The sequence below is a fragment of the Colius striatus genome, chromosome 2, assembly GCF_028858725.1.
Source record: "Colius striatus isolate bColStr4 chromosome 2, bColStr4.1.hap1, whole genome shotgun sequence".
Taxonomy (NCBI): Eukaryota; Metazoa; Chordata; class Aves; order Coliiformes; family Coliidae; genus Colius; species Colius striatus.
In genome coordinates, this window is record NC_084760.1 from 68,076,679 (window position 1) to 68,097,890 (window position 21,212).

Below are 21,212 nucleotides of genomic sequence, written 5' to 3' on the forward strand. Positions count from 1 at the left end.
CTGTGTCCTGGGGGAGGAACCCCATATCAGACCAGGGGAAGAATGCCAGTAGTCGTCATCCTCTGAGAAGACAGAAGAAGCAGAGCCCATCTGTGAGAGACTGACCACATCTCCTACTCCCTGCCCCTCCGAGCTGTTGAAGGGGGAGGAGGTAGAGATATTGGGAGCGGTGAGCTGGGCCCAGGAAGAAAGGAGGGATGGGGGAGGGAGATCTTAAAGTGCTGGTTGTAATTTTCTCATCATCCTACTCCCTTTTTGCTTTTATTCCAATCTCCTTCTTGTAGATAGTGGAATAAACTTTCCTGCTTTCCTCTCTGAGTCGAGTACCAGAGTCTGTGTTACCTGGAACTGTAATTGGCAGCGAGCCCTCCCTATCCTCGCCTCAATCCACAACAACCTTACATTTTACTCCCAGTTTCGCTGGGGCCTCTGCAATCTTAATGAGAATGGCGGTGAACGGGGGCACCTAGCAAGAGACTGGTGTGGTGCTTCTGTGCTAGCTGGGCTAAACCACGGGAAGTATATAGCAAATGAGATTCTACCCTGTGATGATTTTTTAAAATGTTTTTAAAATAATGATAAACCAGTGCTGATAAAGGGAATCATGTCTTCAAGGGAATAAAACCAACATCAGAACATGTAAAAAGTAGAGAGGTAGATAGATGTTCTCATGTTCAATTAAAAATTATGGAGACTACTTCCCTTGCTCAAAGCAATTACAAAACATGATCTTTGGAGACAATGCAGTTCTGTGACTGCTGTCTGTTTAATTGAGAATAGCAGTTAGCCACCATCTTCGAGGCCTGTACTTTGAGTTGGCCTTAAATTGAGTGTGATGTGATGTCTGAAGAGCATCAGACAATAATGGATTGGGATGGAGGGTAATTTAAGAGTTAAATTTTGTTGTTTGCACTGAAGGAGAAGCTTCATGTATTAAATACATTATAGTTCACTCACAGAATCTTAAGAGTTGGAAGGGACCTCAAAAGATCATCTAGTCCAACCCCCCTGTCAAACTACAGGATTGCTTTTTGCTGTGCATTAAGTGACTTGTTTTGGGGTGAAGTATGGAACAGAGCAACAAAGTATTAAGCCTTTATGTGATCATAGAGTCATAGAGTGGTATATTTTGGAAGGGAGCTTTAGAGATTATCTAGTTCAACCATATTTTGGAAGGGAGCTTTAGAGATTATCTAGTTCAACCATATTTTGGAAGGGAGCTTTAGAGATTATCTAGTTCAACCATCCTGCTAAAGCAGGACCAACTCGCTCAGGTCACAAGGTGATGGACGTATCTGAGTATGTATAAGGTTTCATTTCATGTCTCAATCCGTCAATGAGCTCTGGGATTCTGTGAAGATCTTTGTCTATGTTGGAATAACATGCCTGTAAGACTAAAATGAAGGTAAAAGGAAGTGATGTCCTTGAATCTGATGGTTTAGGAAAAGCATCTGTTCTGTCAACTTCTTGGCTGAAGAATCCTAGAAAATATGGTGGGAAGGGATCTTAGAACACATTTGATCTTGCTGGCCTTGACCTTAAAAACTGTGCCAGATCTATTCCTGAGGGATGTTTGTTTGACCTGAAAACAAGCTCTGGTGGAGATTTCCTGTCTGTCCCAAGCAGTTAGTTTTAATGCTTTACTATATCTAGGTTTTTTTTCCCATTTCTTTTGCTGCAACTCAGATTTGTTACTGGGGACTCAGGTTCTGAGGCGAGTTATAAAGCATTACATTACCACTTTCTTTGCAGTTTTCTGGTTACTTCCCTCAGTCTTTATCTCCACTAGATTGAGGAATCTGACTTATTGCCCTCTTTTATTTCACATGTCCTGTTTGCAAGACTTCTGATAATTTCCATTACTTCTGCTTGATCCAGATCTCTCTTGAGCTGCAGTGCTGAAAGCTGTACTGACATGATCTGCATTTTCATAGTTCTGTGGTCTGAAGCTAGCACTGAGATGCCTTGGTTTCTCTACAGGCTGAAGACATCAGCCAGGTCAAACCGAGAGGTCTCCTTTCTGGGAGAGGCAACTCAAAGTTGAGTGCTGGAGCGTACAGTTCAGTGGTGCCAGAATCTCTTGAGACATAAGCCCTAATCACAATGCTGGAAGGATAAAAAATGATTTAGTGCTGAGAGGTAACAAGCAGATATGGGCAGCAATAGTACTTACAAAAAGCCAATGGAACAAATAATTTAGAAATGTCTGTTAGTAGAAACTAATTGAATACTGTGTAGACTGGAATATATAAAGCAGGATGCAGCCAAGATTTAATGAGAGAGAGAATGAATTGGCATGTGTATCTCCTCATCTGTTTTCTTTCCTAAAATAGCCTGTTTCTTGGGCCAGGATGAGTAGGAGTAGAATGATGGACACACAAACACAATGTGAGTGTAATTATGTTGAAGAACAATAACAATGTCTTTCAGTAGCTGTAGATGGTTGTCACAGCTCCTGCTTGGGTAACACAGGAAGCCCAGTGGTGAGTGGCTGGAATTAAAGGAGGTGTTTCCATGTGTTTTGTTGTTCAGTGGGTATTGGTCACAATTCAACCCTTATCTGATTTTAACAGCGATATTTTTCATGGCTGTGTTTGAAATTCCACACAAAATGTGGATGCTGAGATGTTTTTCTGGTCAAAGTATGGTCTTGGGAGCCTTCTCTGGGACGAAATTCCAGCTTCCTTGTGGTGATAAGAATAGGATGAATCTGTTCAGCTGTGGTCCCCAAGAAAGCCACGGAAGATGTGGTTCATCTCCACTACTGAAATGTTTCTCCTTTGCAGGAAGACTATGCACACATGTGCATGTGATTGTTGGGGCAAAGACTGGACCCTGAAGTTGCTTGGGTGGTGATTATTTCATCTAGAGCCTTGTCAGCATTTTGCACCTTAGTAACAATAACATCATGAGCTTAACTACCCTGGAACAGTCTGCTGGCCCAGGGAGACGATCTGGTCTCATTAGTATGTTCTGTGCCTTTATTCCACCCCATTGATCTCCTTTCTGCTTCTATGACAGTGCTAGTTGCTGTCACAGATATAGATTATACATAATCATATAATTCAGACTATTGTAAAAAAGCCTCATTTCACTATACCAGCAAATGGAAACAACCCCTCTTCTTCAAACCCTTTGACGACAGAGAAAGAAAATTAGCCATAAAAAGCATGCACAGATGGATGTTATTCTGATAGTAACATGTTGTATTGAAAATGTTAGAAGGGAAAGAATGCTAATCGTGCAAAATTGTAGGCAGCGAGGTCGTGGGGAAAGTACTGAGAGGTTTTCCATTTGTGGACTAGCTCAAAACATTCTGATTTGACTAATGTATCATCAAAGATGTTCAGCTTAGACCACCCAGACTTGTTAGCTGTCATGTATGTAATTTTGCTGGTATACTGGCACTATTGAGAACAGAGAATATAAGTACCAGAAGTAATAATTTGTAATTGAAACTGTGTTCCTTTATTTTCTACACACGGACAGAAAACAAAGTAAGAACTAACTTAGAGAGATATGTTTAAGAATAGCATTATAGTAGACTCAAAGCATTGTCTTAAGGACCCCTGTTATTTTTATTTAAAGCTGAAATTAAATATATTTGTTGAGTGATACAGTAAGCATAATTCAGGAGAGTCTGGAATAAGATTATCCTTTAATTGCTATAGTTGCGTATGCATTTTCTAATGAAATATATTGCTGAGATATCATGTGATTCTTTGGTTCTTGACCTAATGACAATGCAGTTTTTTAAAAGATCAGATTTCAAATGTACAGCTGCAGTCTAAGGTTGTTTTAAAACTGGAGTGTTAAAGAGCAGTTTTCTTAGAGTTGAATTCAAAGCTGTTGCTCTTGGAAAATAGCCCTTTGAGCATTTACCAAACTAAAACCCTGTGAAAATGCTGTGAAACTTGCAGTATTGTCCTTGTCATAGGCAAAAGTAGATTAACATCCTGGTTATCTGATATTTTCCATTGTAGCCTTAGTAACTCATCCTTAAGTCACAGTCTGATACATCTTATCAAAAGGAGAGGAATTATCCATGAGGTGTGTTTTACTTTATGTTCATCTTTTTTCTTCAGGTGAAATGGAACCTTTTTGTCGCTGTTAAGTAACCTTTTTGTTTTTGACTTTAATTTCTAGCTGACAAGTTTAGACGGAAACTGGAAGAACTGGAGAAAGAGAAAAATTCTTTAAAGTTTCAGCTTCCTTCAAGGCATCCTTCAATTAGCAGTTTTTTGGACAGATTTGTGACCCAAGTTCAAGCAGCATTGCGCTGGGCTGCCGATCTTCAGTAAGTTTCTTAATTCCTTATTGTGTAAAATGACAGCTTTTTTCTCAAAAGCAGAATACAATTTCTGGTTATTTTAGTGATGAGTTTTAAGGACATGCTAATGTACCAATATGGAGATTGTTTATGAAAATCACCCCTGCTTCCCCTTTTTTTCCTTCCTACCACTTTCAGAATTGCCCTGAAAAACATTGATCATAATGAACTGGTGAATTAAATTAAACTTTTCCTACTGACTTTGAGTGAGAATGGAATTGAATCCTTAACATGGCAGCTTGAGCATACAACAGCAAGGCAGCTTGAGCAGTGGTTCCCTGTGGACTTAATTCTGATGCTCTTTTTCAGGCAATGAGAGGATATTTAAATATAAAGTAAAAACAGATTCTTCTTTGAAATGCATAGATCTTTGGGAACATCCTTTTATACATCACTTGTTAGGTGGCAGTAACATGCTCAGCACCATATGTACAAAGTCACAAAAATAAATTCTCAGCCTTTATTGAAGGGATAAGAACTTCAAAGATTGGGGTAACGTGAGATGTGTTGGATGACCCAAGGGAGATAGGAAGAAAAAGTTGAATCTATTTCTAGGTCTTTCTTTCAGCCATGCTACTGGTTATTGTTGTTAGCAGTAAGAGGATTCTTCATAGATATTGGAAGCTATTCTCAAATACAGTAGCACAAACAAAAGAAAACCCTTTTGTTTTGTGACAACTTTTACATATGAAGGCTGCAGTGTGCTAGTCAATACATTTGGATGTAGTTTTTGATATACATAAAAATTAGATAAAATCAGTACAGATAATAGGATTTTATTGTGAAATTTGAGACTTTATGGTTGTTTTTAGCTCCTATTTATAGAGATCACTTCCAACCCTTCAGATTCTATGACGTTTAGCCATGAGGCGGTTTTAAAACAAACTGCACTCCTTCAGAGCTGTTTCATTTTACCTTCTGAGGCCCTAAGAAACTGCTTTACCATCCCTTAAAGACTAGGATACAGCAGTCTATATTTTATAATTAAGATGTATTTGCTCCATGTATTAATTTTTAATAATGATTTTAGCTTTGGAGATGGTGTTGTCTTCAGTGTCACAGAAACTGAGTCATTGAAATATCTTTGAAGTGCATAGTCTGCTTATTTTTTCCTGTATAATGTATGTAGAATATGTTTTTTTAGATAAAATCTCATATATATATATATAATATGTACATTTATGAAATAGTTGCTGTTCTTTGAATGGTTATATCTGTAACTCTTCTCTTTGCACAGGTCTGAGGGCAGTGCCGTTCATCAGGGTCAGATGAATATCCTCTTCATTTTTCTGTCTTGTGCATGTTCCTTTCTTTGAGCTTGAGTTGTCATTGTGACACATTCTTTTTCTCACTTGATTCTTGTAGTCTTTTCACACTGCTTTGTCTGTGGTCTGACTCTTGTTGATGCAGTAAATCTACCCTATCTTCAATAATGGTTTTAAAAACTTTTCTGTTCCAATTGTATTTTTAGATAGTACAGGGTGGAAAACATGACCATTACTTCAAGGAAAATTTGTAGGCTTCAGATTTTATTTTCATTTTGAATTGGAACAAAACCAGTATACCCAAGATTTCTTTTTTTCAGCTGGAAAACTAAAAAGATGATCAGACTAGCCGCAGAACATGTCATTGGAATATTACTGTAATTAAGCCAGTCTCATCTTTTTGTAAATGAAGAACTTCTAAAATGAAAAGTATATCTGTCTGGTTATTTGTTTAATACATGAAACTGAGATTCACGTCTCAGTTTTGTTTTACTTGATTAAATTGTGAGGTGTGTTTCTAGGTGACTGCATTGGGTGTTGACACAGGATATATTGGGGGCAGATGGTAGGAGACAGGTTTGGTTATGTTTAGCTTAGGACCAATGCTGTGTTTGTGCAATCATCTGAGTTTGGTGAGATCAGAGAGATCTTATTTCTGTTTCCCCAGTACCAAGTAGGCAGATGTATATAGGATTTCCAAGGAGATTCTGAGAATAACCTAGGTTTATCATGGAATGTTTCCTAAATTTTGACTAGCCACTCAGAAACTTCTCAGGAGATGCAGCTCTTACTAAAAGATGAAGAACTGCTAGGAAGTGTGGTCAGTTAGAGATACAGTAATCTATGGTGGTTTTAAGGCACAAACACACTGATGACTCAGCACCTCAGAATATGGCTGTCTCTGACCTATTTGTTATTACAGAAATACAGTTACACTGTTGTTATGGGCTTTTATGTATTAATGCCATTTACTTTAGTCTCTGGGTTTTATTTTGCCTTTTCAGTAAATTCTTCAGCCCACAGAGAGGGAGTAAAGCATGCATGTCTTCTGATGGTCCTGCAGAAGAAGCAGGAACCTCTTGTTCCACACACTTGTTCAACAGCTGTGCATGCAGATCATAATTGTGTGATTAATCATGCTTAAACCAGACCTGTTATGCATGTTTTGTATGTGGCATATTTGCTTTGCAAGATTATAATGGGAAATCATGCTTAAAAAACATTCTTTGAGACAGAGTATTTTTTTAAACAAGATATTGAAATGTGTCTGTACCCTTTATGTGGACATGCACCCTCTTTGTCTCTAGAGACAGACACAGAAATGCAATTGGTCTTCTGGATGCTCATGTGCTTGTGCAGGAAGGTACAGGGCAAAACAGATTTGCATTGTTTGCAGGTGCATTCTGAGAGGCTGATTATTGACTTTACACTTAATGTAATGCGCTGATTACCTTGGGGTCCAATCACATGAAGATTTACAGCTGCAGGTTGTACCGACCACTGTGAGAAATCCCACTGACTGCGATTTTGAAAGAACTCGCTATGTGAGGGAGAAGTAAAATTTGGCATCGCGGAGCAAACACTCCAGATGATCTCTAATGTAGTCTCCAAAAACTGACAGAAGCTGCAAAAATGGCTTTGGCAAGTTTCTAAACTTCTGTTTGAGAGAGATTTTTCTCTATATTGATAGAAATTATATGCTTTAGTTTTGTCTCTTCCAAGGCAGTGATGGATAAATTTCTGAAGTATGAAAGAGCTGAGGGAAGCCTGAAGCTATACAAGTTTTCTTTTTTCCTTCTTCAGCGTGTTGCAAAAACAGTGTAAATGTTTGAGATAATAAAGGAAGATATGCCAAGGAAAAGTCTCTTGTTCTCTAACTGTATCTGTTTAAGATGTAATCGTTCTGGTGATGGAGTCTCATGACTCTGAAGGTAACATATAGCGTTCCAATCTATTTAATATTTGAGATGTTGATACTCAGTGATAATGCTAATTTTTGCTTTCTGCCATTTTTTCCCCCCAAAGGGTTAAACATGAAGAAACCCAGCTTTGGAGCGAAAATGAACATAAACTTCTGAGATCCACTTACCTGGACAGGATGCAGGTTTCAGCTACAAAACGAAACCAACTTTTTCAAGAAAAGAAATGGTTACAGGTAACAGGACTCTAAAATTGTCTCCAAGAACCAGTGCTGTGTGGGGAAAAGGTTGTAAGCTGTCACACAGAATTAAATAAATTTATTGTAATAGTGACTTTGCTCTGTGCAGCAATTAGAGCCTTGGCTGTAGTCCAGTTGGTAATCTAAGTGATGATTGGAGATGGCAGGCACAGGAATTGTGTTAATCTCATTACAGAGGAGCAGAACTGGAAGGCTTGGTGGCTTGTGTTCGTGCTTTAATTTTCCTCATTATCTTTTTAAGTGCACTCTTTATGTTCTAATTTGTCTTTTTAATATTTCACTGATCCTCACAAGTTTTTATTTGAAGACAAAAAGTTTTGAAGGAAGCAATCTTTTGTCCATTTCTGATTAGAATTGACTATAAATTCATGATTTACCAGCTTTTGTTCCTGAAAAATGATTGATGCATTTCATAAGGATGAAGGAATCATCATGGAGCAGTTGGCATTTGCCAACAATAACTTTACACTGACACGTGATTTCACAACGTGGTAATTTGGCAAATGGAGTGTTTTAAAGATGGCTTCTGTCCAATTTGAAATCTATGTAGCCTTTTTACCAAAATTTAGCTCTTTCTTTTCACTGTCCTTCAAAAATCTAAGTTTGCTATCTAGTATAAGTCTTTGTTCTACCTCCTTGTCGACCTTGGCAATCACATTCAGCAATGTGACATCTTAGAAAGGTGGTAGGTCTAGTTTGCTTTTTTCTGTGGTCTTGTCTTGAAATCTCAATGTTTTTGATATTTTTCTTCCTTCAGAATATCTGATAGTATTATCATCTGGGTGTTTGTATGCACATATATATACAAAACTCAGAAAGAAATGAAGAAACATATCTTAGATGGCCATTGCGAAACCTTAGGTAGATGAAGAAATCTTTCCTATCCTAGTTACCACTTTTACATAGTATTTGGATTTGTTTTGTTGACATATATACGAGGAGATGTAGTGTATGAGGAGACACTCTTATCAGTGTCCAGAAAACTATTTTTGATAATCTAGATACCCATCAGAACACCTGAAGCTATTCAAATGAAAACTGCTGTACTTATGACTCCATGTTAGCTGATGTTTTTTTACTTGCTCTAAGTGAATCTTTATTCTTATGAAGTTACACTAGGGAAAAATTAGCCGCATCGTTGTACAGGCATCAACGTTTGACCAAAATTATCATGAATTTGAGCTTCTGGAGAAGGCTGGCCTGTGCTGTTTGGTGGCTTTCAGCATTTTTATGGATTGCTCCTGCCCAAAATCTCACATGATGTGAAATAAATTTTTGTTGTTGTTATCCCTACTTTCATTTTCCTTCTACCCTCTTTTCTGTTGTTTCTCAAATTGTGTTCAGGGATTTGAGAGCTTATGAAAGTATCTATAATTTACATATTAATGTTTCTACTGCAGTCTGAACTTCATGGAGAACATCAGCCCATGAGTGAAGCTCGAGATTTACAGTCAGTAATAATTAGCTATTGTGTTCAAAATCTCAGTTTTAAATTCAAATCCACAAAGTAAAACTCCAGCATATGTTTAATGAGGTGAATATCATCTCCATGCTGCTCCATGCTGTGGGTTTAAGTCCTTTTTATGTGTCTCTGGAGGCTGACCAAGAGGACATTAAAGGCTTCTTGGCATTTCTGGAAAAGAATGCAAGAGAATTCCAGTTTACTGACTAAAATTTCAATTTTCTCAAGAATGCCTGTGAACTATTCCTGAGCAGAACAGCTTTCTCTCTGTGAATGCAGATTGTGTGCTTCTGGTATCTATCTATGTTGTAAAAACATTTCATTACTAAAAGGGTGTTTGTAAAACCAAATTCTGTTCATCTCTCTCTCTGTTCCCATCTAAGTTGCTTATTGTAGTGATTGCAATTAGTACTTTCACAGAATATGAAGGTCTTTGTATTAAGTAGGGCCTATTAAGATTTTGGCAGTATTCCCAAACCAGTAACACAGACATAATTGTCCTTTGTGCACACTAAAAGCCTAATTTGAGACTGAAAGAAACAAAACTGATGTTTTTGGCCTCCTGACCTTTTTGTCCTTGACAAATGCCTGTGGGTTGAAACATGGGCTACTCTGTTCCCATATTGATAAATCTAAAAGGAAAAAAGGAGGAAAATAACAGATTCCTAGTGTGCAGCACTGATAGAAGTTTAGATTTTTAAGCCAATTGACCTTTAGCATGTAAGGACCATTTTTTCTTGTTCTATGTCATACTTGGGAAGCTTGAAACATACCTGAAAGTACGTTTGTTGACAAAATAAGTGTTAGTGAACTCCACTTAAATTACGTTGTAAACATGAAAAGAATGTTAAGATTTCAAAGTGAAGCACTCAAAAAGCAAAGAAATGCCAAAGTCAGTTATCTGTGCATAGTATGTTTGTTTTATGGGAGTCTTTAATTATATGAGCATGCTTTTTCTTACTTTCTTTCCTAGATCCCTGCCTCATACTTTGCAGAAAATGGAAAGTACTTGTTCAGGTGTTCAGAATACCATTTAGTCTTCATTACTCAGTATTTGGCCCCTGAACCCTTTTACTACATATGCCACCCAGACCCTCTTTTAAATGCAGATTTATTAATTTTTGAAGGGGTTGTTTTTACAGCATCAATCAACACGGCATCCAAATGATTCAAATTCTGTGATTTTATCTCTGTAACATCGCTTTGGGTGAAGAGATATTCTTACTGACATTTAGATAGAAAACAAAATGAATTGGCATTAAAAGCTATATGGTAATCTCTAATGTCAGTTTTGTAATATCTAGTTATTTACCTAAAAAAGGTGATGAGTGGTTGTTGGGGTTTTTTTTTGGTTTTTTTTAGCTGAACTGAGTATGGTCAGAGCATGGAATTATGAGCTTTGTTGTCTCTTTAGTGTCTACAGATAACACTTCAGAGACTCCTCTTCTTGGTTTTATGGAAAATGGTGAACATTCAGTCTGTGACTGTGTGTGGAAATAGTAGTTCTCCTTTGATTTTTTTTTTTTATTTAGAACTAAATATTAATGATCAAAAGGACTGGCCAGACAGTTGGTAGTTGACCACTTGCATCCTGTGCCTAATGTTGGATTGGATGCCTAGAGGAACCATTGCAGGGCTAGTCTGTAGGAGAATAGACAGGTGGTTGATGATTTTAGCTGCCAGTCTATAGAAAGATTCTGTTGTCGTGGTCAAACTAAAATTTTGGGATTTTTTTTGGAAGTTGATAACTTGGCAAATATGTGTGTAATTTAAAGGTAAAAAGTGACTGACAGTGTTGAAAGAAGAATGCAAAATTTAGTGTTGAAATGGAGTTGGGGAGTTTCAGATTATGAACTGAACTAGAGTTTCTAAATACAACAGACATAGGAATTAGTGTATTGGTAAAATAATATCTTACTTAATGTTGTACTGAACTGGATAACCTTAATTCATGCAACTTCTGGGACTTGTACTGCGTTTTTCTAGGAGTGGGAAGAGGATTTTCTTTGACAGGGCTCATTGTAAACTCAGGTTTCTGTTCTATGCAGAAAGAAATTGAAGACCTCCGAGCAAGACTGGCTGTATTAGAAGCAAAAGATCAACAACTAAGAAGAGAAACTGAAGAACAAGATAGGCTTATTCAGTCACAGGACTGTGAACTGGCTGCTTTACTTGGCTGTATTTCTTTGAGAGAACTACAGGAAATAAGTAAGGCTGTGGATGACACTTTAGCATCTTCCTATCAAATTCCATTCAGTCTGGATCTTCCAGGGACAATAAAGAGGTATTTAAATTTCAGTGTGTTGCCAGTGATTTAGAGTCTTGTATCTTCCACAATGTACTCTTGAATTGGCTGTCAGTTGTTTTCTTCGAAACTGTGCCAGCTAATTATCTGGATTCAGACACTTCAAAATGTTCTTAGAACAGATTTTGAAGTTCCAATATTACTGTACTTCCTCAGGATGAAAGACTTTGTAGTTTGATTTCAAAGTCTTGCTCTTTTTTTTTTAATAGTAAAGAGCCACCTACAGAAAGCATATCAACTGTTGAGTTATCCATCAGCTGTCAATACCCATCATCAGTTTAAACTATTTCTTATTAACTGGTGGAATTTTATCCCCAGCTTGCTAATGCAGTCCCACAGTCTGAAAGTGTGTACTAGGCACCATCTAAATAAGTATTAGAGATACTTCTTGCTTTAGTGAACTTCCAATCATAGCAAAGTTCAATGTGGTGAGTTTTAAGCTCTGACAGTAGACTTGAGGTAGTTGGGGAAGGGATGCAGCATGAAGGCTTTTGGGATATCTACACTTAAATGCACAGTGTGTGCTTCCTTTAAGTGGAACAGTAGCTTCTCTTGGTAGCTTTTTAGAAATAACCTCATCTTTATTTACAAAAGCAATAGAAGTGCTTACAGCCTAAACCCTACTAGCAGTTAATGGGACATTGGTGATGGAACTTCTTACTGCTGCTGTCTCACCAGGACAAATAAAATTCCCGTTTATCCAAACTTGCATTTCTTCTAGATAAGCAATAACTATGTTGCTTGCAGTTTTCCCCCCCTTTTCATGTTTGTTGGATTTAGTTTGGTTATATTAACATTCATGAGAAATTGCTGCTTGTGTGTGCTAATTTATAGAGATTTTTTTGAAGTCAGCAGAACATTTCCTAGAGGACATATTCCTCTTTTTTGAGATTTGTTTAAAAATTTAGATTAGGTTATGGGAAGGAGTTTCTTGAATTAAGTTTAGTTTGTTTTAATAGTATCTTATACCTGTGTGTCCTAGACTGAGGAATAAAAAATCTTAGATGAAGTCTGTCTAAGTACCTGTGCTTTGATTGGAATTTTCTCTCAGTTTTAGATTTCTTACAAAGGAATATTCACTTTTTTTTTTCTCTCATATTGCTGATGCAAGATTTGAGTTGCACTTAACTCTTTGGAAAATTATTTAAAGATAAGTTAAATTAGTACCGATTCAGGAGGAACTTGCTCTGAATTCTAGCACCATGAGTAACACAATCACCTGAGGCAAAACATTCTTTTTCGTTCATTATTTAAAGTGGTTTCAGAGCTTTAATGAGGATTTAGAATTAATTTCCTTCCTGTCCGTTTTTAAAAGATGCCTTCAATAAAACTTTTCTGGTTTATTTTTCTTTGTTGATCAACTTGGCGTCACCAGGGCCAGTGATCAGGTGCTTCTGTTCTTTTTACCATAGCTGGAGTTTCCCTGTTGCAAGTTGGGACAGAAATACTGGTTTGAGCTGCACAAGTAAGCACACTTAGACAGGCATCTGTGACAGCCTTCAGAAACAGTTAAAATCTCCTTTATCATATAAGGTGATATGTCTGCTTTTTCTGACCAGAACTAATGGCAATGATGTAGATGCCCACCTATGGCGTGGTCATGTGGAAGCTTCAGTCCTTGGTTCAGAACATGGAAGCTTTACATTTAGGTCCTCTGCAACCTGATTGGATCTGAGCTTACAGCCTCAGCTCTTAGCTTCCAAGAATTTCAGTGTGCTGGCAGGGAGCACGGCTCTATCACAGTTCTTAAGCTGGGCCTTAATGTATCCAGGAAAGCAAAAGCAGGAACCTGGTAAAAGGCCAGAATTCCAAGAGGCAAGAGCAGACCTGCCTCTGGGAGAGCTGAAGTGTAGAGAATTAATGGTTATAGCACTCAGCTGAGATGAAAGGAGACCTGGCGGTCAAAGTTGTTGAGGGATTTGCCAACTGTCCATCAAAGAAGTGTTACATTTCTTTTTTCTCCACCAACTTAGAAGTAGAGTTATGGAATTGGTAGGAATGAGTCACAACCAGACTGATGCAGCCTTTTAAAGAAGCAAGATACTGCTCACTGTCTATCCAGCAGCTTCTTTCCTCTGCTTGAGATGGTGGCTTTCTCTGAATAAAAAAAATCTTGTAGGAGTTCTTTCTATATACTGTGGTTTCTTTGTCTGGTACCTCACATTGAAAATATGCCCAAGTGTTGTATATGGCTGTGCCTGCTGCTCTATTGAGAAATGCACAAGCTGTTTTGGGAGCACAGACTGAAATCTCAAGCTGTGGGACTCAACCTTTTGACTTTATCATGTGGCCTCTTCCTTGCCTTTGGTTCTCTAATCTCTTCCCCCAAACCACTTGCTACTTAGGTAGCTGAAAGCAGCCCAGAGCTGTGCTTGCATGAATGGTCAGCAGACACATTTCCAGTATGGGGTCTCTGCCGCTCCTTGCTTTCAAGGCAGACTATATAACCGAAATGACTGAGGGGAGGAAAATGCACCTGCAATGGTTGCTGGATGAGTTAGTGTCACTGTTAAACTGAACAAAGAAGAGAGCTTCTTCCTTTTAAAGCTACGCAGTCTGTTGTAAATCGAATACAATGATCTTGTGTCTGCATCCAGTCACGTACTGTTCTCTTTTTCATCTTACAGAAAAAGCATCTGGCAAATATTAAAGCATCTGGCAAATATTAAGACATCTGATATGGAAATACTTCCTGTGTGCCTATAGGTGTCCATTACATTGTCATACACTTACAGAATAATTTAGGAGGTCGTGTTCTCAAACTCTTGCTCAAAGCAGGGCTAAAATTTCCAAGTGAGATCAGGTTTCTGAGCCCCATCTGTCTGAGCTTTACATGTCTCTAAGGATGGAGGTTTTGCTGCCTTGCTAGTCATCCCATGCATTTCAGCACCCTTGCTGTGAACTAATATCTAGCCACAGTTTTCATCACTGCTACTTGCATTGGCTTATCCTTAGTCACCCCTTCTTGTGAAAGGCAGTTGTACATTAGGTAACAGGTTAAAATACTTGATGAAGTCCGTTCAGCAGATTCATTTTTAAATTCCCAAGTCTTGTGATATTTAATGCAAAAATCATTGTTCTGGAAACATACATTTTATTTTATAAATCCGTGTGGGGAAAAAAAGAATAATTGAAGTCTTTTAAAGTTAAGGCTGTCTATGTGAGAAATAAATGTATTACTTATGCACTTATACTGAAGATCAATGCTTGTGTAGAAAGTAGTTCAATACTGATGGGCTGTAAATGACAAGGTTCTGACTACTGAGTTGCAAGATACTATGTATTTACTCTAACTGCATTGTGTTAGTCAGTAAAGTACTGTTATAATGTGCTTTTGCATAATTATTTGTTGGGTACAGGAATTGCATTCCACGCTGGAATAACACAGGATTGATGTGAGGCATCTCTTAAAACAATCTGTGCTATAATGAATTGCATTGAGTAGCTTTGCTTTTCTAGGTCTAAATGCTGTTAAATAGCAACTTATTAAAGTAAATTTCAGGGAACATGAGAGAACACCTTAAAGGAAGAATAATTACCCAGATAGAAGTGTTCAGAAATGGGAGAGCAAGTCAATGTAACATTGGGCTGAGCATTGTTTTTAAACTCATTTTTCTTGTCAAATATTGTTATTTTTAGGAAGATTAATAATCCTTTGTTTTGTCATGTTTATCTTTCTGTGTGTGGACTTTTTAAAAACAAAAAGCTTTTGTCAGTAACTAGAGCATGCTTTGAGTTTGAAGAATTGACAAATTTTGGACGCATTACCGTGGTCCCTTTCTTGTGAGCTGTTGGTTAATATGCAAACAAATAGATTAGCTTGTGGTTTGACAAGGGTTCTCCTTGAGGATGAGACCACATAATGCTGTCATTTTATTCATCCAGAGAGGCCTAATTGCTTTTGGTAAACTGAAAGGTGTAATCATTATTATAAAATGAGGAAATTGCAGTGCCAAATCTCAATTCACTTCCATGGGCTTGTGGGGAGATGTGTTTCAAAGGTGGGAGCAGCTAGTGGTGTGTGTACCAGAACACATGTCTCTTTTTTTTTTAAGTAAAGGTCATATAGTGAAATGGGAAGAGTATAGGTCTGAGTTTCACTTTGAAGTACTTTCTCCTGGAGACTGCAAAAGGTAACAAAATATGCAATTTCAGTATCCTCTACGGAGAGTACACCATTTAAAAAATACATGTTTTTAACTGTTTTGAGTCTTCTAATTATAAAATAAGAGCATGTTAATTATTTGACTTACTCTCTTTAGTACCTGTTGTTTCCTTTTTTCATTTCTTTCCATTTCAGAGTGAAAACTGAGAAAGTGTTATACTTCTGTTCATATTTAGTTTGATTTAGCATTTTCTCTTTTGGTTTTGTGTGAATCTACAGATGCATGTGACTATACAGCATGTCATCCTTAAAATAAATTGCACAATTCCATCTGAACTATTGTGTGGGCACTGAATGCTGATTGAAAGAAAGAAATTCAATTAAATATTTTTCGAACTATTTGGATACTCCACCACTTCTTCACGCTTCCCATGGAACAGTTTTTAATTAGTAGGACTTTGTTCCACAGTGGATGTGTGGGAATCTTCTGAAGATAGGGAAATTCTCCATTCTGTATATTAGTTATTATAGTACTGTCACGGCCAATGGTGCAAGAAGCTGAACTTGAAGTTTTATGCAACGAGCTCACTCTGCTTTAGTGATGCCTGGAGCTCATCTAACAAAGATTAATTCAAAGTGAAATACAAATGCTCAAGGGGTTGAAAACCTTATTAGTTGGAATATACCCAAAGCATTCAGCAACTTCAGTTGAGGCCAAAGCCTGATAAAGGCAAAAAAGGTGGGTTTTTTAAGAGAAGTTGATTTACTCAGGAAAGTTAGAAAACAAATCTTATGCATAGTTTCACATAGTAACTTAGGAAAAGCGGCATTCAGAATGGGCTGTCATGTGTTGTCATTAGGAGAGACTGCTTTGTACATGTATTGTTGTCCTTCAAAGTACATGTCCATGTGAAATTTCTAGTCAAATTAGTGTTTGGAAAGCTGCATGAAATGACTGAAGAAGTTTGAATGCAACCATGTTTATTCACATCAGCCTTTCCACAAAAATCTTAGCTTCAAAGAACTGTATTTAGAAGCAGCAAAACAAATTGCACCTTATCCGTTCACAAAAGTATCTGTTGTTTGCTAGATAACCCACAGTCTATCCAGTTAAGTCCTTTTTAAATAGGTGTTTTGAGGCTTTCTCTGGCTATTTCTGTGAAAATGCATACATATCAAAAATATCCTCTGGGATTAGAAGTGCAGCAGAAATGCAAAGAGCAGAGGGATGAAGTGTCTTTAGAGCATCAAAAAGTTTCTGCTGCAGTGCACAGACTGCTGTTCCTTTTTGCTGGGTCTGTGTATGAAGCAGCAGAGAACTTAATTGTACTTTTAGTGCCTGGTATTCTTGGAGTCTTTAGTTCTGCGTTCTGGGTTTTTTGGAAATTTTTTTCTTATCTTCACTTTTTCATGTTTTCACAAACATGGTAGTGCTTAATGACAAGTAGAGAATGATATTGGTAGATATGTTTGAGGCGAAATAAGCTTTTTTTTTAAAGAAAATATCTTCCTGAGTATTTACAGGTGAGACTCCTATGTGGTGTTATGAGTTGGATCATGAAGACTCCCATGGTTTAGTAGACTTCTAAACTTCATCTGACCTCATTTGGTACTGGGGAGGTTTTAGCTGGTCCTGGGACTGACTATACAGCTGTTTTCAGCAAGTCCCTGTTGCTTTTACCTTCTCGTGCAACTTAATTTACTTCTTCACTTCGTCAGTGATTTTCAAATGCTATTGTCTCTCTGCCTTGGGAGGATGCCAGCAAGCCAGTGGTGCTCCCTTGACAGAAAGGCTTTCTACCCTTTTGACCAGACTTTCTCCCTCTTGCCTGTCAGTTGTCACTATCTGTTAGCCATTTGCCTTCCTAGTTTATAGAATTATTACAGTCATAAATCACTGATGGAGGTGTGAGCATGTATGTTTATGTGTGTGCATGTCTAATCTATGTAAGATTCTTGCTTCTTTGCTGTATGAGAGGATAAAGCTTCTGGACTTCTTGCTCTGTACTCTTCCCTGCTTTGTATAGTAGTCTTTCTTCTTTTTTCCCTTCTTAAAAATAGCGCTCTCATATGCCCACACCACAGTATCTGTCCATGTGGTATTGTTGTAAAATATCAAAAGTCCAGGGAAAGGATAATATTAAAAAGGAATGCAAATAAATACAATAGGTAAATGAGCGACCTTCTCTGCCCCAGCCTTTTTTCCCCCTCTTATAAATATACACGATTAAATGAGCATCTTGAGTCGATGAGATGTGCAGACAAAGCAAGCAACTTGTGTAGTGGCCACCTCAGCTAGGTCTTTGTCACTGGGTAATGGGAAAGAAGAAGAGAGAGCTCTCGCTCACCTCCCTAGTTTAGTTATTTTAGCTTTTCAAATCTACAGGAATTGGGAAAACAGTGTTTGCACATAAAATACATCACATGAAGAAGTGTTATATAGCCCTAGAAACTACTCTTTCTGTTGTTCATTTCTATCCCAGTCATGAACTCTGGGCTTGAGAGCCTTCAAGGCTTCTGACAGCTGTGGTTCTCCTCCAGGCCTGTTAGTGTTAGTGTTAATTTTAGTCAGTGCTCAGTCATCTCTCACGATATGAGGATATGAGGTCACTTTGAGCATATGCCTTGTTGCTTTGACTTAATGTCCTTTCATACTGCTCTGATTTTTTTTTTATAGCTTAACACAGAATTTGAAAACTGTTCTCTGTGGTAAGAAACATGTTTCTGTCTATGCTACATGAGACGAACCAAAATACAACTACAGCAGCCAATACTGCTGCTGCTACTGATATAATGAAAATGGTATGGTGCCCTGGATTTTTAATTGTAGTTCTTTTGTTTAACGATCCATCAGTGTTGTGGGAGAGGGACAGAATGAGAAGGAACTTTCCCTGGCACCTGGGAAGAACTCTGCCCTTGAAATTCCCTGGACTTCCTGCCCTCAGAGCAACTGGCTATGCAGCCAGCTTCCTCTACCACAAGGGGCTTTTTGAAGGGAAATGCCAAATTTAACAGCAAACGTCATAACCTAACCTGAGCTTTGATAATGAGATTGTCTCATTTTCAGCTAGTCCCACAGCTGGATTCATATTTTGAGGAGATCATCACTTCAGCTTTCTCACTTCAGCTGCAGGTTTTTGTGAGAGGTTAAGACAAGTTGTAGGTGAAAGAGCAAGTCTGTCTCTTCCTTTATGATCTGACTGATTAGGAGGCTTAATTTTCATTTTGTAGAAGTATAGGTGTTTTCCTCTCCATTTTATCTACCCAGGGTTAGTTTCATTCCTTTCTTTTCTGCCTAGGATTGAAGAGTAGACTTCTTAGGCAAGTGGCTTTGTTTCTTTTTTACTCATAGGACCAACTCTAGAAGAATCACAGAATCTTAAGGGTTGGAAGGGACCTCAAGAGATCATCTAGTAACAGTGTGCAGGAAGCCTGGTGTGCCATCCACTGTCTGTGCCTTCAGTATATGAAGTGAATTTGCTTGCTCTAAAGGTGCAAACAAAAGTTGTCAGACAAGAGCTGATAGAGTTTGAAATTGTGGCAGAGGGCTTCTTGCTTCTTGTTGTCTGTGTCTGAGCCGAGTCCTTTGTTTGGTGGCTCTACAGTTCATAGTGACTCTGGTCCCGGTGAGGCTGATGGGGAGGAAAAAGGGCTTCTGTGAAGTCTGCTCCTGCACTGTAGACACTGACCTTCCTTGGGAAGACCAGGAGGGGTTTGGAAACTTAGCTGTGAAAAGAGAGAGCAAGTCTTCCAACTTGGAAGACAGAGCCACTGCTAGCAACCTGAAGTGCTTTGGAGCCATCTTAGAGTCAGATTTTTGTCCTTCGAAGCAGCATTAAAGGAGTAAAAGTCACATCAGAAAGATAAATACCACCTGCCTGAGCACCCACATTTGCAGTGTAATGAGGAGTCTGGTTTTCACTGCTGAGCATCTGGTTCCCTCTCCTTGCCTGAACAGTATCCAGTGGGATGTAGCAGCCTAAGAGTCCAGACCACATATGTGCTGATTCCTCTGGGTATGCGTATGGTGAGATTTATTTCTCTTTAGGGAAAAATGACCAGCTGTCCCAATCAATGTATGATACTGAATTCATTTTTATATAATAAACAGCTAACAATAATATCCAGGGACAGACCCTTTCAGCCAGAGAGGTACAATGCATGTTATTCTTAGGAGAATAATTGCAGCTGCTTTGGGAAAGCTCTAGTTTTTGTGCACTCCAGAGAGATGTAGCAGAAGAATGAAAGTCTCTTGACACATCAGAAAATCTGGGGAAAGCATTTGGATGTGATGAACTACTGCTGCAGATAGCTGTTTGTGCCTTTGTTTTCGGCCTCATGCTCCTGTTTCAGGTAGCAGCTGGAGAAACAACTGCCAGAATTGCTCTGCGGTAGCAGCTGACAGAAAAGTGCTTGGAAATACAGTGTGATAAACACATACACAAATACAACCACAAATGATTGGTTTTAACAGTTGACCGATTCGGCTTTCTGAATGATGTGCTGCAGAACCAGAAGATTTCTCAGTTCATGACAATGAAAATTCAGCTTGGATTCATCATTAAAGAGGCCATCAACATCTTTAATTGAACAAGCTGTTTCTGTTGGAATGATTTTTATCTTAAAAGCCCCCCAGCTACCATACTATGCAGACCGAGTTGCTGCCTCCGCGTTCCTAGAAAATAATAAAAGAAAGAAAAATAATCTTACTATTCTTACAGTAAATTGTGAAGTGTCATCTAATGCCCTGATTTTTCTGTAAGCCTCCCCATAACTGGGACTAGCAATGTGGCAAAGAAGGGTTGTCTCAGTTTGGAGTTCTTGTGTATGTGAGAGCTTTTCTGGGCAGGATGATGTGTTATTATAGTCCACTTGGGATAGGTACACCTCTTCAAGAGTTGGCAAAGACAAGTGCAGTCACCCAGCAACCTGTGAGTCAATGGGTTGTCTTGTTGGTAAGCCGAAGTTATACAAAGACACTGCGAAAGTGTACTTCTGGTTCTTCCCTTTGATAAATTCTGAGTGAAGGAGCACATGTATTGAAGCTATCTTTGGCATAAAGCAACAATGGAGAAATAGTCCTCTAAAAATGACAGCTAGAAGAACAAATTGCTGGAGTGAAATCAACTTTCCGATCAAGTGACGGAGCACTGGAACAGACTGCCCAGGTGAGGTGTTGAATCTCCTTCACTGGAGACATTAAAACCCCACCTGGATAAGTTTCTGTGTGGCCTACTCTAGTTGGTCCTGCTCTGGCAGGGGGATTGGACTAGATGATCTTTCGCGGTCCTTTCCAACCCTTAAGATTCTGTGATTCTGTGAGACATAAGTGTGTAATTTTGGATTCTCATTCATATTCCTTGGAGACCTTTGTGAATTGAAGTATGCAGAAAGTCCAAGGCTCCTCTACCTTAAAATACATCTCTTGATAATTTTTTTTCTTAGGTCAGATTAATTTCTGAGGTTGGAAGCTTTCCAAGGTGACATTTTGCATTTTACTTCTAATTCGGGTGACTAGTCTTTGCAACTGCCACAAAATTCATTTTCAGTATGAATTAAACACAAA

General features: G+C 38.3%; 1 protein-coding gene across 1 annotated transcript in view; it reads left to right on the top strand.

The window, feature by feature from the left end:
• DISC1 (DISC1 scaffold protein) overlaps positions 1 to 21,212 on the top strand; it is a 211,701-nt gene that overhangs the window by 56,995 nt on the left and 133,494 nt on the right. Inside the window, exons 4-6 of the mRNA XM_061990989.1 lie at positions 4,147 to 4,297; positions 7,621 to 7,750; positions 11,285 to 11,520. Coding sequence (XP_061846973.1) covers positions 4,147 to 4,297; positions 7,621 to 7,750; positions 11,285 to 11,520 — 517 coding nt within the window. The remainder of the gene's footprint in view (positions 1 to 4,146; positions 4,298 to 7,620; positions 7,751 to 11,284; positions 11,521 to 21,212) is intronic.